This window comes from Myotis daubentonii, chromosome 14 (assembly GCF_963259705.1).
Source record: "Myotis daubentonii chromosome 14, mMyoDau2.1, whole genome shotgun sequence".
Taxonomy (NCBI): domain Eukaryota; kingdom Metazoa; phylum Chordata; class Mammalia; order Chiroptera; family Vespertilionidae; genus Myotis; species Myotis daubentonii.
The window spans coordinates 18315210-18333022 of record NC_081853.1 but is presented as its reverse complement, the minus strand read 5'-3'; the positions used below and the strand labels follow the sequence as shown (position 1 = coordinate 18333022).

Sequence of the window (17813 nt, the reverse complement as noted above, 5' to 3'; positions counted from 1 at the left end):
CTTAGTGGCCTGTCCCCAGAGCTCCTGGGTCAGCTGAGCATGAACGCTCTTGGTTCATTGTTGGCTGTTTTTAGCTGCCGTACGTCATCATTATTTGCAATATTAACTTGCTGTGCTCTCTCCCCCAACCTCCGTTGATCTTTATTTTCTGTTGCCTAATTGATTTTCATGTTGGTTTTATTTTTAGAAAATTGTAGCGGCAAGTATATATATATACATATATACGGTGAAGTCATTAAAGCAAGCGCACTTTAAGACTGTCTACTTGTTTTTGGCTTCCCCACCTTTGGTTTTCGCTGAGTTTCACAGGACATGCTGTTGGTCATGGTCATCTAAATTGTTTCCCGCTCACCTTTTGTTGTCTCCAGCCTGGGCCTGAGCCGAGGCCGCCGCGGTCAGTCATGCTTGGCCCTGCGGCTTGCCAGCAAAATCTTCAGGAATGAATGATCCGACCTGGAAATGAGAAACCGAGCTTGCGTTGTGTTCTTTGCAGAAACATTTTGGATGGCCCTTTCCGTTGTCCTGCCTGCATGCTCACCCAGCCCTCTCCCTCCTGTCGCCCTCCCGTGGCCCCGGCCTGCTCTGTCATAGTTTCATCTCTCTCATGGACTCGTCTCCATCACTTGCATCGCCACATCCCCAAGCTGCTAAAATGTCAGACGATGCCTGGCAGGCTCACTTTTGCTCCCTCTCAGATGCCCGTTTGCTCTTTGGTGAAATGCATCATGTTCTCCCTAACCTGAGAATGGCTGCTTTGCCATTACCATCGTTGCTGGGGGGCAACGTACTCATGTAGAACCCACCTCTGCCTTTTTATTACCTACAGAAGAGCATGTCAAAGGTCAGTAGGGAACCCACTTCCAGGGACCCTAGAACTGTCCCTGGCTTGTCAGGGACCCAGTTCGGACCAGGTGTCCAATAGCTGCAGTCAACTTCTTGTTCTGAACCCACAGTCAGGTTGTCCAACCCCCCATTTCCTATGCTCACCCTTTTCTGGGGACCAGGTTGCTGGTTGCTGGACACAGACTCAGCAAGTCCTTCCTCCCGGGGGTGTTACAGGCCAGGTCCAAAGTCATCAGAGGGAGGGCCCCCCGCCAAAGACTGGGTTCTCCAGGACACCTCAGGTTGACTGGTTCTGGGATGTTGGTTTGCTTCCTGTCTGAATTGAAAAATTGCATCCTTTCGGCTTTTCCAGCAAAAGGTGGGAATTAATTCAGAAAGTGCAGACTGATCCCTTTGGTTGCACTTGTTGGGAGCTGACCCTGAGCCTGCATCTCACGGGCCTGCCTGGGAGCCCTGGGGAAGGGGCTGGCGAACCTCAGGAGGGCCCCAGGGACCTCAGGAGCTTCCTGACCCAGCATATCGTTTGGCCCCCCGAGGCTGCGGATCATCTCTCGGAGGGGTCCCAGCTGATGACGGTGGCATCCCAGGCTTGGAAGGAGCCCCTGAGGCCATCTAGCCCCAGCCCCGAGATGACACTGGAATCCCCTCTGTTGGAGACTGATCGCCCAGCCTCTAACAGCTGCCCGGGGAGCAAGTCCTTGCCCCGTCTGGGGTGTCCAGTGGTTGATCTCAGGGTCCAGCAGTGTCCTCCTCCACTCCTTGTGAGGAAGATGGGGTGGGGTCGAATCTGTGCATACAAGTGCTGAACCCCCTCAACCTCCAAAGATCCCATGGTCGGCTCTAACAGCCCCGGTGGGCTTTTCTAGGGCTCCCACTCTGCAGGGCCGATCCGTACCTACAGGGAGAGATAGCTGGTGTGGGCGGTCCGCTGGAGATGTGGCCCAGCTTTCCCCTGGTCAGGACTGCAGTTCCTGGCTCTGGCAACACGTTAGTTAGAATCACCTGGAAGCCCAAAGCTTAGGCACCCCTCCCCCCATCAATGAAATAAGAATCTTTGGGGCAGGACTTAGCCATCAGATTTCGGCAGTGATCCCTGGGCAGTCTCATGTGCCGCCGGGGTAAGAGCTGGCCTGCCCTTTCTGCAGGCTGGCATTTGCAGTGTGAGCAAAGCCATCCTCAGGGCCCTTCCAAGGTGTAAGATATTTTAGCAGCTTGCACTGTCCCGCGTGCTGCCAGCGACACCTCCCCCGAGCAGCCTCCGGCCCAGTGCGGCTGCTCGGGCGCACGCTGCTTGATGTGCTGTTTGTTCTTGCCTTCCTCCCGTGCATGTTGTGCTGCCTTGTCCCTCCACAAATGCTGTCTCCTCCTCCTCTTTGCTTTTTTTTTTTTAAACAAAAGAATATCCATAGTTTCAAGTCCATAGCCCAAGATTTGTCAACTTCAAAGACATCGATTGAAAGAGAGATGGGCACTTGGAAAGTCAGGGTGGCTGCTGACTTACCCATGTCAGAAGGAAGGGGGCGGTGCGAGGTCTGTCGGACTCGGAGCAGGACAGAAGCAGCAGCAGAAGGGGCCTGGCCAGAGCAGGTGGCCAGGAAGCGTGTCTTCCCCACCCACAGGCCCAATTCACAGGCTGTGTATAGACATTTCAAGTATATGCTGCAGAGGGCTCTGTCTTATGCCCGCTCAGGTCCCCTTGGCATAGGCGTCAGAGGTGTGCACAGGCATACACACTCACACACACACACTCTCACAGCCTCACACTCCAGCTGCATGGCTGACCGAAAGCCTTCCTGCACACATTGGGAGACACCGAGAGCTCAGCAGAACTAATTCCTTCATTTGTTAAAGTCTTAAGTTGAATACCACCATCTGTCCCTTTCAGGAGATGTCAGTTGTTTGAGGTGAGATGATAGAAGAGGAGAATAAAAACGGTGACCTGGGGCTTGGACAGACCCACTGCAGAGTTCACGTCCTAAGCACCCCAGGTGGCCCAGGAGCCCCTTTGTACAGTATCCGGCCTGTTAGCCCTGGGTGCGCAATCACGTTGCTGAATTTCAGTTGTGATGGGATGTGCCCAGATTTTTCCAGGAGTTTTGTGGAATTTTATTTTTGGTCTTAAGAGGCAGCTGTTGATAAGGGTGAGGCTTCAGAATGGAGCCGTGATGGTCCCTGTATCCCTGGGGAGGAGGACCCATCAGATCAGAGTGCGCGTCCATGGCGCACACAGCCCTTAGCTGCACCGAGGCACCGTGCGTACAGAAAGGCTACCTAGCAGCCGAAGTGCACGCAGCAGTGCTGGGCCCCAACCAGAAGGGTCTCCTTGCCTTGGGGGTCACCTGGTAGACCAGCTGCTTCAGCAGAGGTGCCACTCCCGAAGGGAAGCAAAAGACCCTCATTCCCCAGTTCTTGTTCAGCCCTCCCTGTTTAATGTAAAGATGCCTCCTGATATTTGCTACAGTTTTCTTACATCCTCATTGCGTTTTCTGAAGCACTTATCGAGAGCATCGAGTAAGTGCCAGATCCCATGCTGGGCACTGAGTGGAGTGAGGCAAGGTCCTTGCCCTCTGGGGGCTCCCAGCCTGAGGGGGAGGCAGTGACACAGGGCGGTGAGTGCTGTGATTCTGTACCCCAGGGCCCCAGCTCCAGGCGCCCCGCCAGACCTCTGCTGGGGCAGAGCTACCGAAGCTCAGGGCAGGCTGGTCCTGAGCTGTTGCTCTCCAGTAGTCACACAGAGCTGAGCTTTGTCTCCCTTATCAGCAGTCTGAGCTGCCAGTGGGCAGTGAAGGGAAAATAGATCTCCTGCCCCCACTGGCTCAGTCTGTCCAGCTCCCCAGCAGCCTTGCCAGAGATGGCATCATGGGACACACGCTGCCCAGGCATGTGGCCCCAGGATCAGAGTGTGGTCCAGGGCGCCTGTGGGCCACAGGCAGCTGCCACTCCATTCGCCCTGTTTGGTAGAGTCATTCTGTTCCTCAGAGTTTGGTTGGCCCACTGCAAAGCAGTGAGTTCTGAGACCCACAGCTCAGATGCAGCGAAGAGAGCCAGGCTCCCCAGAAGACACACAGAGAGCCCCGCTCTGCATTCTGACAGTGGGACAGCTGAGGTCTTGCAGCATTATCCTGGAGGTGACTTAGAAAGGAGTGTGAGCCTGGGTCCATGGCTGCCCGCCCTCAAGTCCAGTTCCAAGCAGAGTCCCTGGCATTTTCTCAGGGAGGGAGCAGGTGTGTCGTCCTAAGACATTAGCCACACATTTTTTAAAGGGGGGAGGGGATGTCCTCCCGGACCACTGCTTCCTTCCCAGTTCATTAATTCCTGTTCAATCTTTGATTTCTTAAAGCCAACTGAGAGTGAAAATATCCCTGTCCCAACTGCTCCACCCGGGGTAAGACCGGCCACTAGTGCCCAGGGGCTGGGCCTTTTCCTCGAGTTTATTTGGCCATGTCGAGTTTCCCCAGTGTTTCTGTACTCTCCATGATTGTTCTTCCAGAACAGTGTCTGCAGTGGTTTGCATTCATCATCAGTGTCCAGTACTCTTGACCAGCCCAGCATTCACCTCTTAACACACTAGACCACGTGGACATGCATGTGCTGTGTGGACGCAGTTTTCCATGCCCTGTGTTGTTAGCATGTAACTTCTCCTTTCATATCATGCCTTTCAAGGTGAAAAGGCCCTAGAAACACATCTTCAATTCTTACTTCTGTCACCTGTGTTTGCATCTGTTGCTGTTTTTCTGAAAAGTGTTGCATGTTCTACTTTCCATTGGGTTTGACCTCTCCATGATAACCCTTCAGAACTCTGAAGAGAGCAATAGAATCTCCATCACCTTTTTCCGTCTTTTCCGAGTGATGCGATTGGTGAAGCTTCTCAGCAGGGGGGAAGGCATCCGGACGCTGCTGTGGACCTTCATTAAGTCCTTTCAGGTAAGAGCCGGGCCACAGGCTTCTCTTTGTCTCTGAAGAGCCTATGCAAGTCAGTGATTGGCCCCCATCGTGGCAGATCCAGACTCTCTTCTGCATGACCACGGACCACCTAGGTCACGTGACTGCCCGGGTCACATGACCACCTAGGTCAATAGAGAATATGGAATGCTGGAGAGACCCAACCCTTTGTTACTTGGGTAAATGAAATAGGATTACCTCCTTAAAAGAAGCAGAAAAGAAAGCAGTAAGGACCTGCGCCTGAGAGTTCTGCACCATTTCCAACTCTGAGAGATGTGGAGCCTCTGAGTACTCAGTCTGGTCCTCCCCAGGTCCGGTGTTAAATGATGATGTCCTAGAGAAGTGCTGGGTCCCAGAAGACCCCAGAACCTCACAGCCTCTTGCTAGGGTGGCTTCTCCTCATACGGCTGCAATGGTCCTGTCAGCTGGTCTAGATACGAATCAGGGACCACTTCACCGGGGCCAGCACATCTCACCAGTGTCTTAGCCAGTGCCTGGGAGGGTAACGGAGATGAGGACACTTAGGCATAAGCCAGGTCTCATCGTCATTTGTGATTCTTCAGGCTGGTCAGCCCAGTTCTAGTCTATTCCTGGACAGAACCTGGCTTCTCCCGTGCCTTCCAGCACCCCACCTGGTACTCAAGTCCTCTGGACTGAGAGCAGTATAGATTCTTGTTAGAAAGGTACACCCATGTAGGGAATTTGTAGATAGGCACAAGCATTAGAGAATGAATCTTATATCTTGTTTTATTATTATTATTATTATTATTATTATTATTATTTGACTATTTTAATTCAAAGGTAATAAATGCTCACATTAACAAGGGAAGCGATCCAAAGATATATAAAGAAAAAGTTTACACTGACCCCCACCACCTCTGAGGTGACCAGCATTGACTTCCCAGAAAGCGTTTTCCCACAGAGGGTAGGATGTGAACACATAAAGAGGAGAAGGGAGTAGATCCAGGACCTCAAAGAAGGAAAATCACAAGTCCCGGTGGGGCAATGTAGGAGGAGCCAGAATGTAGCTCTGAGACAGGAAGGCGGAGCAGGGCCTGAGGTGGGTGAGCCTGGTAAGGGATGAAACCCTAGACCAGTGGTTCTCAACCTTCCTAATGCCGCACCCCTTTAATACAGTTCCTCATGTGGTGACCCCCAATTTCATTGTTACAAATTGAACATAATTAAAGCATCGTGATTAATCACAAAAACAATATGTAATTATATATGTGTTTTCCGGTGGTCTTAGGCGACCCCTGTGAAAGGGTCATTCTACCCCCAAAGGGGTCGTGACCCACAGGTTGAGAACCGCTGCCCTAGACAGTTGTTATTAATATGGAGTGGAGAAAGCATCAGTTTGTGAACTGCTATAAAAACACAATGAATTCATGTAATAATGTCATTCTTACTTTTAAAGAAATTGCTAAACTTTTTTAACAGATAAATTCATGTCATGGAGTAATAGTTCATAAAACCTGAGAAAGGGTGCCAACAGAATTCTTAAATACTCCATAAACTAGGAAGAAAATGCATGTAGGTATAGGAAAGCCTGACACTCAGTGAACCGGTCCAGCCAGTGTTACATCAACAGTAACACCGCCAGGATGGTGTTACTGCCCCGAGCCGGTCACAGGTGCGGAGATGGCACACGTCAGGAAGTGTCACAGCCACCGGCCTTTAGCGGGCAGAAGAGGACGTCGATGCTTTAAACGTGTGCCTGGCATTAGGGCTAACAATCTGGGCATTCCCTGGAGGTGTCCCAGACACATGGACATCTGTCACGTGGGATGAGATAAAACAGCAGTTGAAGAACACTGGGTCAGAGGGCCAGGGTTCTGACCTGACGCACAGGCTCGTATCTGATGTTCCTAAGGAGAACCCAGGCTTGACGACCACCCAGGTAGCTCCTTTTTCCCTGGCCCAACCCCCAACTCAGTGGTTCTTTCGGAAAAGTGTGCATTTTAAGAAAAGTGTCTTTGTTTTCTACAGTGACAGCCAGAAAGTGGTTCTTTCCCTCTAGCCCAATAATTCCACTCCTAAGACTTCTCCTTAAGGGAGCACTTCAGCAGATGGCCAGGTGATGTTGCAAAGTGCTAGTCCTTGGCAAGGTGAGCTACAGGAGCCCCTCGCTCCCATGCACACAGGCCCACACAAGCAAGTGGGAGCCATCTGAATGTCTGAGCTGGAATGGTTTGATCAATTGTAGAGTTTTCACAAAGGAATCAGTGATGAATGTAAGCATTATTATGAGAGTGGAGTGTCAGTGGTGACACTGCCTAGGGTTAGGATCCACTGTTCACGACTGTGGGAAGCTGTCCTGCCTGCAGCTCTGTGACACTAGGTGTGCACATGGCTGGCATCTTCAGGACTGAAGCCATGGTGCTGGGCTAGGTTTTAAAAAGTCCATTCTCTCTGTGATGCTCTTTCCATATAACATGAAAGAGAAAAGCATGTGGGCCCGTGTGGGTCTTCAGTCTGTACCGAGCAGCACGGGGACTAGAGGCCACACTGAGCTGGGTGCTTCCTCTCTTGCAGGCGCTCCCATATGTCGCCCTCCTCATAGCCATGCTGTTCTTCATCTACGCGGTCATCGGCATGCAGGTGAGCTCAGGGCCCCGTTCGCTCGGTAGTCCCAGATCTGGGGCAAGATGCACCTTCACCAGGTGAAATGGAAAACCAACACAACTGCTGCTTAAGAGAAAGATGTGGCTCTAAAGAAAGGAGCCTGTGACAGAGTCAGGCTCAGAAGGACAAGGAGGGGTTGGACTAAGTCAAGAAAAGCTGGGTTTGGTGGTTCCCCTCACCTCCACTCTGAGTCTTGGGAGAGGCAACTGATCAAGAAAATCCATAGTTGATTTTAGCAACAGGAAATGCCAGGCTCAGAGAAGCCAAGATTATCCTATTTTCTGCATCTGACCTGGGACCACTGTCTTGCCTCAGTAGCACCCTGAGGAGAAGCATGTGACCCGGCTGGGGGGCTACAGGCTACTGGCCAACTCCTCCCGGGGTGGGGAACAGGACGGGGGCTTCGTCAACAGCAGCCCTGACCCGAAGCTGCAGTGGGCAGAGCCTCCAGGAGGAGGGGGAGGTGGGGAGCCCCCCGTGGAGCCGAACCTTGCTGGGTGGTGTCTGCCACGTACTCTGTGGGTTCGGTAGATGCCCTCTTCCAGATAAGGGAGGGGTGCGAGTGTAAAGAGGTGGTGTGATTCCAGAGGAGAGAAGGGGTCATGCTTATTTCTTCTATTCCGAAGGCAGAGAAGGATTCACAAGTCGCTAGGAATCCTAGCAGGTGTTAGGAACTGAGCGTCACACGCTAGGGTCCCTGTCATTCAACAGCATGTGTGCTGTGTGTGCCCCAAAAGGCCCTCTGTGGCAGGACACTCTCACCTAGCCCAGAGCTGTCTCAGAGAGCTGGGAACTGCATGCACCTACCACGCGGGAGGCTTAGCCTGCGCCACGCTCTCCTCAAATGTCAGTCTGCTTCTCTGAGTCCCACACGTATTTCCTAACTTCCCCTGACCCTGGAGGGAAAGCCCACCCTGCCCTCCGTGGCCGACGGCCCCACGCTTGTCTGCAGCCTGACCTTTGTGCACACCCATTCTCTTAATTTCCGGGCGCACCTCCGAGCCCTCAGTTCTGGGCCTTCATCTCACTCCCGGGAGCCTCCCTGACCCAAGGCCCCGCCTCCGCTCTGCGGACCTCTCTGTGCCCCCCTGTGCAGCTGGCCCACCAGCTCTCATCCGCGGGCTGCTGCCTGGTGCTTGCTTTCCTGTCCCTCCTCCAGGGTCAGAATCCCTGGTGCTTGCTTTCCTGTCCCTCCTCCAGGGTCAGAACTCCCTGAGGGGAGAATGTATCTGCCGCCTGTGGTCCTGTGGTCAGCACAGTGCCCGGCACATCTTGGTGAATAAATGAAGTGCCCGGCACGTGGGAAAGCCCTGTGGGTGTGGATCGAATTTGAGTTAGTTCTAAATTCAGACAGGAAGAGTTTCTTTTTTTTAAATGACAAAATCTATTCTTTTTTTTCCCGTAATAATTTCTCCACCTAGATGTTTGGGAAAGTTGCCATGAGAGACAACAACCAGATCAACAGGAACAACAATTTCCAGACCTTTCCCCAGGCGGTGCTGCTGCTCTTCAGGTGACGGAGCCCTGCACGGGGCGTGGCTCTAGCTGTGGGCTGCAGAGTGACAGAGGACATGAGTTACTCACCAGCGTGGCCGTTCCCAGTTGGTCCCGGTGGCTTTCTTGCTTGTTTGTTTTGTGTTCTTAAGCAGAGACACTAACCGCTCAGCCACAGGGGAGTGTTGCTGGCTTGTAGAAACTGCTGTGTTCATTTCGACTGTGGTGGTTTAAGGTTTATCCCTCTGGGAGTTAGTGGGTCTACCCGGGGAACTGGAAGGAGATGAGCATATGCATGGGAGGACCCACTGAAACACAACCGGGAAGACAGAGGTTTTGCAGGAGCACAGAAGCCTTTTGCACAGCCAGTGGTGGCACATCTTAAGATGTGGAATTTGAAATTTTACAGGGTTGCTGTTAACCCCAGTTAATTAACTCTGCAAACAAGGGTGCCTCAAAGTGAGAGAACTTTCTAGAAATTATACAAGTAATTGATAAGGACTCCGTGGCCAGATAGCAAGCCATTTGCAAGTTAGGCAGTTTCCAGTCCTTGGCTTTCAACAAGGTGAACGGGGTCTTATCAAGTTGTCAGATGTTAAGTCATGGATAGAGAATAATTGATAAAAACTTTAACATAAGGGTTTGAAGAAGAGAAGGCACAAAACCAAACATCTAATTTTACAAAAAGAACTGATGTGCTCGTATCGATTGATATAAATCAAAGGAAGTTACAGCAGCGCCTCCACTTATAGTGAAATAAATTGCATTGGAAAATAAATAGGAATTTCATATCTTCACTAATTCACACTGGCTTGTCGACAAATTCCTTGGGTGTTGCTGCAATGAGAAACTTTTTTTTTTCTTCTTAAAATGTTGTAGAGGTCTGAGCCTCAAATCCCTCTGCGCCTACTAATAGCCCTTCCTTTGCTCGCTCTGAAAAAGGTGTGCGACCGGCGAGGCCTGGCAGGAGATCATGCTGGCCTGCCTCCCGGGGAAACTCTGTGACCCCGAGTCGGATTACAACCCCGGGGAGGAGTACTCCTGCGGGAGCAACTTCGCCATCGTGTACTTCATCAGCTTTTACATGCTCTGCGCCTTCCTGGTACGTGAGCAGGAGGGCTCCCCTCTGAATCGGCAGGTGTGGTGTAGCATTGGGAATCAGACCAGGGACGGTGCCCCACCCGCCTGCTGGGGGTATTCCGTGCTGATGAGCAGCTCCCTCCACTTGGCAGGCGTGGCCGGTTTTTGTTTTAATTGTCAGTGGTAAGCACCTTCCTTGTGAGCAGGGCCTCGAGGCTTTGTCACGGGCTTGGGCAGTCCCACTGCTTGGGACTGCTGGTTTCTTTATAAAAATGTCACAGCCCATGCACAGAGCAGTGACTTAAGAGTGTGAGTTATTTGGTAGCAGTGAAATGATAACATTGTGGTGTGCTTCAAAGATCCAGATAATTCATCCCCCTGCCTGCCCCTGGGACTATACCAGAGCCACCCCGGGAAGCCAGAAGTCTGCTTCCAGCCGGGGTTTCTACAGCCTCTCTGGGGAAATGGGTTCACGGGTTTCGTGCCCCTATGCTGAGGGAGCACCCACCGGGGTCGGCCCGATTCATGACTGCCGCTGAGGCTCCTCCCTCTGGTTTGCTTTCACAGATCATCAACCTGTTTGTGGCCGTCATCATGGACAACTTTGATTATCTGACCCGGGACTGGTCCATTCTGGGACCTCACCATTTAGACGAATTCAAAAGAATATGGTCAGAATATGACCCCGAGGCCAAGTAGGTTGGGAAGGATGCCCTGGCTGTTTGTGGGGGGTGTTTCTGGGACGGGGGCCGTGGTTTGGGGAGGTGGGAAGGACTGAAAGCTCAGCGCTGCTGCCGGGACCTCACGCTCCGCTTTGTCTCAGGGGGCGGATCAAGCATCTGGACGTGGTCACCCTGCTGCGCCGCATCCAGCCGCCCCTGGGGTTCGGGAAGCTGTGCCCACACAGAGTAGCCTGTAAGGTGAGTGTCCCCTTGGGTGTCTGACGGCCTCTCTTGCAAAGACTCCCTGTTTCATTCAAAAACCACTCAGTGACCTTCCCTCGCACCTGCAGTCAGGCGCCCAGGATGGGGAGACGAATGACACCTGGTTCCCATCCTTGAGGCACTCCCAGGCGTGTCACTCGTGGGACACCCTGTCAGCCAACGATAGGAATAGGAGGGCAGTTATGTCATTCGTCATTGGGTGAAGGCCGGGGACAGTGACCTTTGCGTCAGGCATAGGAAGAGAGACGTGGGGGGTTGTCAGAGATGGAAGGAGCACAGAGAACCCTGACACGGAGGCAGAAAATGGGGCGTCATTGGTATGACTGGAACAGAAGAGGAAGTGGTGGAAGGGCACAGGTGCATACGGCGTGGCTGTGAGGAACCTTCCAGGCCATGCTGAGGTCCAGGGAAGAAGCACAGGTGGACTTCCGTGTCAGAGGGAGAAGTAAATGGGGGCAGGGGACACCCGGGAGAGCTGTGGGGACTGTCTGGGTGTGAAGTGACAAGAGCCAGAGTGAGGGCAGTGGGAGGGGAGAGAGAGGAGGTGGCTGAGGGCTCCACTGAGGAAGTGGAGTGGAGAAGACCGGGTCCCCGGGCGTTGCTAGCCTCTGTGCTGGTGGACGCGGCACCGTGCCCCCTGCGCCGGCGCTCCTCTCCTGAGCACAGGCGGTGGCCGGCCATGACTGCGTGCAGACCTCCCAATCCATTTCTGCAGCTCTCACCTCAGACCCTGCTCCCTGAGAGCCCTGGCTGAGCTCACAGTGACTCACCTGGAGTCAGCTGCAGCAACAGAAAGAAGTCCCTTTCTAAAAACTCTATCCTGTGGGAACCCAGCCAGCCTGCACTCCAGGGTTGCTGGGCCGGTTCTAGACAGACCCAAGGTAGCAGAGTCGAGTCTACTGTGTATTTCCAGCTTTCAGAGATTTTCCCAGCCACACCCATCGTTCCCTGCCCCGAAGCACCGAACACTTGCAGAAACCATGTGGACTCCACAAGGGTCGCCCCAGGGCAGGTCCTTAAAGGACACTCTGTGTCTGGCATAGTCACGTACCCTGCTGTAGTTGTTGGAGGACCTGAGTCCCCTGCCCTGTGCCTGGCTCATTGTACCTGGTACCACATTTTACCCTCACGACAGCCTGAAGGATGTGCCCAGAATAGAGGCCTGACCACAGGACATAGGGAGAGCTGGTTTTTGAGAAAGGGAGAAAAACGCTGGGACAGTGAGATGATTAAACAATCAAGGTGAAACACCAAGAGCATCCCACGGGCCAGCATCTGTGTTTCATGACTAAAAGCTTTGATCTTTGTCGTGTCAGAGCCCCAGCTGGTAGGTAGGTGCTCCTCAAATGGCCGGTGAGTTAAATTTGTAGGGTCGACTGGAAAAGAGATGAGGGAGAAACAGAATAACTACGGGAAAGGGCTGCGGCTGCCATCAGTCCTTCGCATGCTGGTAAGAAGCTTCTCTTTCTGTTTGCAGAGACTAGTTGCCATGAACATGCCTCTCAACAGTGATGGGACAGTCATGTTTAATGCAACCCTGTTTGCTTTGGTCCGCACAGCTCTTAAGATCAAGACGGAAGGTGAGCGTCCCCTGGGAGCAGGTCAGGGGGCAGAACTGGGAGGAGATGCCACCTCCCGCCTGTGTTCTCCCTTCTGGGCCTTTCCTTGTTGAGGGGGGGCCCTGGGAAGGGCATGGTGAGTGCAGTGAGAACCTTTGTGCTGGTGGACGCACTGTTCCCACCTCCCTCACCCCTCCTTTCCTTCCTTTATGTTTCACTTTGTCCCTGGGAGTTTTGAGGTGACTCAGGCCACTGCTTACTAGGGAGCGGCAATAGGTGGGAGATCAGGGCAGAGTTGGCACCGTCACCCCTGAGCTCCCTCCAACTGACCCTTCCTGCTTGTGTGACCTTTGTGAAGGGTTTTCCTGTTCTGAGCTGTAGGTTGTTCTCTGTGGGAAGGAAAGGAACACACCTACATCAGGGGAAGTCCTGGGGATGAGGTGAGATGATGCCTGCAGAAGCCCCTCTGCAGTGCTGGCCCGTGGTGGGAAACACTATTACGACCAGCGTCTTCCCAGCTGAGACCAAAGCACACGGGTCTCCGGGGCCACGCTCAGCCCTGGTAGAATAAGCCTGGAGCGTGGCCATTGCTGTTGTCTCGGTGGAAGCTTCAGAGGTGGCATGGAAAGCAATTGCAGCAGGTGGAGGGGTGACCATGAGGTGGAGAAGCAGAGACTGTGAGGGCGGAGGGGGAAGAGGGGCCAGCAGTGGACACTGCGGAGTCCATGGGCAGCTGTTTTCCCGCAGCCCCGGAGCTCAGGGTGACTCTATCCAGCAAAGCCAGTCCCCGCAAGCTCACGGGCTCCTTGCAGTGGGCTCCCCGGCCCCTGGCCCCCACCTGCATCAGCGAGGGATGCAGGAGGCGGGATGGCGTTCTGCACTGACGTGTCCGTTGAGGAGACAAACATCAGCCCAGCTGATAAGACCAAGATGATGCGGGTGCTACGGATGAGTCCACACAATGGGAATTGAAAGTCTTATGTGGGTGGAATTTAGTCTGGGTTTTCAAGGACAGAGGCAGGATTCGGCATTCTAGGCTGGGAGCAGGGGGAAAGGTGTAGGTGTGGGCTTGGGAAGGTAGAACATGGATTCCAGAGTAAAACGTGGTCCTTCCCATAGTGGAGTGACGCAGCTGTTAGGTAGTGTGAATGGCCCTGGCCGGGGAGCCTGCGGGGAGGGGCACCCATCAAAGGGCCGTGCTGCCACCTGAGGGCCATGCTCCTACCCAGGTCAGCTTGGCCGGGGGGGGGGGGGGGGGGGGGGGGGGGGGGGGCGGGGGCGGGGAGGGGGGCGAGCAGCATGGTCCCAGCTGAGGGATTGCTGGCCAAGAAGCAAGGCTTGTTTTCTCCTCTTGCTCTTTGCATCCAGGGAACCTGGAACAAGCTAACGAAGAGCTGCGAGCTGTGATAAAGAAAATCTGGAAGAAAACCAGCATGAAGCTGCTTGACCAAGTTGTCCCCTCCAGCTGGTGGTCAGTGCAATCTCTTTCCTAAGTAGCTCTTGGCCAACACGTGGGTTTCAGCGGTCGTGTCTGCCGCCAGCTCGGCTGCGGCTTGCTTTATGCATCAGCTAGGTCGCTGAGGCCAAGCGCTAAAGAAAGCCGCCGGCCCTCTGGCGTAGTTACTTGGGGTCATATGAGCAGCATTCCCAAGGAGAGGCCTCAGCGGGAGGGCAACCAGACAAGGTGGCTGGAGCTGGGCTTTTCTGCTGGGGGGTGGGAATTAATGTTAGAGGGCAAGCCTGCTGCCTCAAAAGGAAAAGTCTAGACTTTGGGGGTCCAAAATGAAATATTTAAAGCTAGTTTCCATGTATCCTTTAACATAGTGTTGAAAGCTTCTCACAAAAAAATTGATAGCTGTCAGAAAATGGTATTTTCAAAATGCCCTTGTCAAGACTGAGTTTACTACCATAACTAGCCAAAAAAGGTCCCTATCATTAGAATTTAAGTAGGGACAGAACTAACAGGCATGCTTTTTTCTTTCGTTATTTATCAAGAAATAACCGACTAAACTTTTTTCAGATTTATATATGTAAAGTTATACATATATAAAGTCTATATATATATAATTTATACACTGTTTCTCCACTTTCGTTTAAGTGCACATGGACTTAGAAGTTGAGGTGGTTGTTTTTCGACTTTTATTTTCACGTTTTAAAGGTGCAGGATCTGTTCAGGTCTGGACACGGACTCCAGGACCCTGGGCCAAAATGGTGGCCCATACCTCTCCCTCTGAGAAGGTGACAACCTCTGGCTCTTGGGGAGAGAGAGCCTTGTGCGGGCCGCTCTGGTCCTCAGCATGAAATGAGAAGCAGGGCGAGCTGTTGTCACTGCAGGGGACACCATAGCTAGCACGGTCATGGCCCGAAGCCGGGGAAAATGGCCCACAAAGGGGCAGCAGAAAGGCCCCCCAGACCAAAAAGAACAAAACCCTCAAACTCTCTGCCCCCCCCCCCCGAGAACTGGTCCTGCACATTTGTCCGCGGGAGAACTGTTACTGTTGTCCACAGAACTGATGCTGCACATTTAAAACAACTCTTCCGTTTCCTTCTTTTCTTCAGAGCTGCACACCCAAGTGCTCGCATGGCTGAGGTTAATCGCTTTCTCAAAAATTGTCGTAACAATGTGCTTGAGCTTTTTTCTGCAGCCTCCATTCCTTTCAACGCTCAGTCTTTCAGAATATTCTGAAGCAATTCTGTTTTAGGGTAGTGGCATGGAATCAGAGTTATCTCTTGCCAACTGTATTCCCCTACAATGTTTCTCGAAATGCAGATGCATGCTTCAGAATAGCGGTCTGGGCTGGCTGAGTAAACCTCCCCCTGAAACACCACCTTCATTGCAAACTAGCCTCACGCACATGTCAGGGCCCATCCTGGCTAGACCCCCTTGGACAGCATCCCGTGAAACTTCGTTTCTTTTCATGTGACTAGAAAAAAGTCCAGAATTTGGCTCAGGATCTAAGCTCCCTTCCTTTGAAAAAACTGGCCAGCTTTTAGTTCTACTAGACGTCTACTAAAAGCTACATATTCTCCCGCATTCTTGGCCCAATGACGGGCCTTGGCTTTTTCTCTGTATCTCTTTAAATGGAGTGGGTATTAATCTATTTCAAAATGGCATTAGGTGGCACTGTGAAACCCGGAAGTAGAAAAGAGGGCTTCAGGGGAAATGGGGTCCTCCAGAAGCCCCGTGTCATGGCTTGTGTATGTGCTGGGATAATGTTGTCGGGCTGAGTCTCAGATAAGCGCTGCTGCCACTGCAGAAGGTGGAAAGGCCTGGGCTTCTGGCTGCGGTGAGCAGACCCTGAGTGAGGTGCTGGGCAGCATTCTAATTCTGCCTCTTTGTTTTTGAGTCCTTCCCATGCCAGTCGGTGAGTGGTTCCCGCCTTTCCCTCGCCATGGCACACTTAGAAAGCGAGAATATTCGTTCAGCCCTCCAGGCCAGCAAGTGGGTAGCTCCCACGGCTGACGGGCTCGGTGCCCTCCCTGCTGTAACCTCACAGAGAGCAGCAGACGGAGCCAGGCCAGCTGTCCCTGCGCCGGGACTGGCTGATGTGGGGTGGTCAGGGAGGCCCTTACAGACCTGGTGACAGCAGGTGCCCATCTCAGGAGGAGTTGCTGGCACAGTGTGATGTGAGGTGCCCCAGGTTGTCATGAGCTTGATAGTAAGGGGCCACTCAGGACGGAGCCCTGGAATACCAGCCGGGACCTGTTCTGTGCGGGAGGCTGTGGCTCGGGAGGCAGCCTGTCTGCTGTCTCCGTCATAAGGCTGACGTCTCATTGCCCATCACTGACCCTTGCTCATGTTCTCCCCTCCACTCTTGTCACGCATTTCCTGGGTCCTCCCCTCCAAGAGGCTCTCCTTGCTTTGGGCCTTCGCTCCTTGACCTGGCTCTTGGGCCCCTTTTCCCTAAAGAGCACTCAGAGCCGGCCCCACCCCTTTCTCTCTAGTCCTGAGCCCAGACACCCTCCCTGCCTTCCTTCTCTTCCTTCCCTTCCTGTCCTGCTATGGCCAGGGGAGGGGAATGTCCGGCCCCGGGCCATATAAGGCCCGGGAAATCAGTTGCTCTGGCCCTGTGTTAGGGGTGAGTTAGTTAAATGTTTGACCAAATATGGCAGGCTAATTTTTAAGCTGATAATTCGTATGGCCTGCGAAGGATGCTATAAATATCCAAATGGCCCTGGGCAGAAGAAAGGTTCCCCACCCTGTGCTATGGCTTTCACTCTCCTGTTTTAAGAGCTCTTCCTGGGCTCAGTCTCAGTGGAGCAGCCCACGTGGCCCTTGCACCCTGCCCTGCAGAGCCCTGGATGGCTGTGCTCTGCTCCATGTGGCCCCTCAGGGAGAAACACGTCAGCTTTTCCCCGAGGACACTGTGGCCTGGCTCCAGGCCCGGGGAAGCCCAGACCCCCCTGCAGGAGCCCCGGGGCCCCTCCAGGCTCGCACAGTCCAGGCTGAAGGGAGGTGAGGGTAGGCCTGTGTGTGCTGGGGCATATCGGTGTGGCAGGAGGTGGTCTTCTGTGGAGAGAGAGGCATTTTTCCGCAAGCCCCCAGAGAAGGCTTGGGAGTCTGGACTGAGAGGCCGCTGTGGTGCAGCAGGCGGAGAATCCCCCGGGGCCCCAGGGACCTCTATGCAGTCAGCAGTGGGTTCCCCTCCAGATTGCAGCCCAGTAGCGAGAGAGACTTGTACTCTGGGAGAGGCCGCCCCACAGAAGAAGGTGGCCTGTGTGGCTGGAGCTAGGCCATCCCTCAGGGAGGTGGTGCAGAGGAAGAGGAGAGCTGGCTTGGCATTCATGTCCCAACCTGACTGGCCTGGGGCAAGTCCTTCAACCTTCTCAGCTGTCAGCGCGGGTGAGCAGATCCACCATCTCAGAGTTGTGGTTGAAGAGTCCGGGCAACCCGAGTGGAGCTCCCTGACTCAGGGCTTGGTACCTGTAGGTGCCCAATAGGAGGGGTGGCTGGAACTGGTGTCCAAACAGCCCCGGGCAAAACAGAGAGCAGCTCAAGGGCAAAGGTTGAAATGTGAAGACCCGCATGGTCTCTCTTCACCTCTCGCCTCCTTGCCCGTGAGGGCATCACTAGACCAGCCTGAGACAGGTGAGGGACCACGGTTTCACATGCTGCACAAGCCTGGGTTCACGTTGGTGGCCCCTGCACCCTTCCAGACTTGCCCAGCTTGGGTTTGGAAGGAATGCAACATGTCCTCGAAGTCCAACCACTCCAAGCATCTTCTCTCACAGTAACACTGAGTAGGTCTTGACCAGGGAGTTTGGAGAGGCAGCCCTGGATGGCCCAGCATTGTCCAGACAGAGACATCTCCCACATGGGCGCTAA

At 53.4% G+C, this 17813-nt stretch overlaps 1 protein-coding gene across 1 annotated transcript in view; it reads left to right on the top strand.

Moving 5' to 3' along the window:
• The window catches only part of CACNA1D (calcium voltage-gated channel subunit alpha1 D), a 301466-nt gene that overhangs the window by 257491 nt on the left and 26162 nt on the right, over positions 1–17813 (top strand). Inside the window, 10 exon segments of the mRNA XM_059663279.1 lie at positions 4184–4228; positions 4639–4767; positions 7321–7386; positions 8832–8923; positions 9847–10006; positions 10552–10679; positions 10808–10904; positions 12406–12508; positions 13856–13944; positions 13946–13958. Coding sequence (XP_059519262.1) covers positions 4184–4228; positions 4639–4767; positions 7321–7386; positions 8832–8923; positions 9847–10006; positions 10552–10679; positions 10808–10904; positions 12406–12508; positions 13856–13944; positions 13946–13958 — 922 coding nt within the window.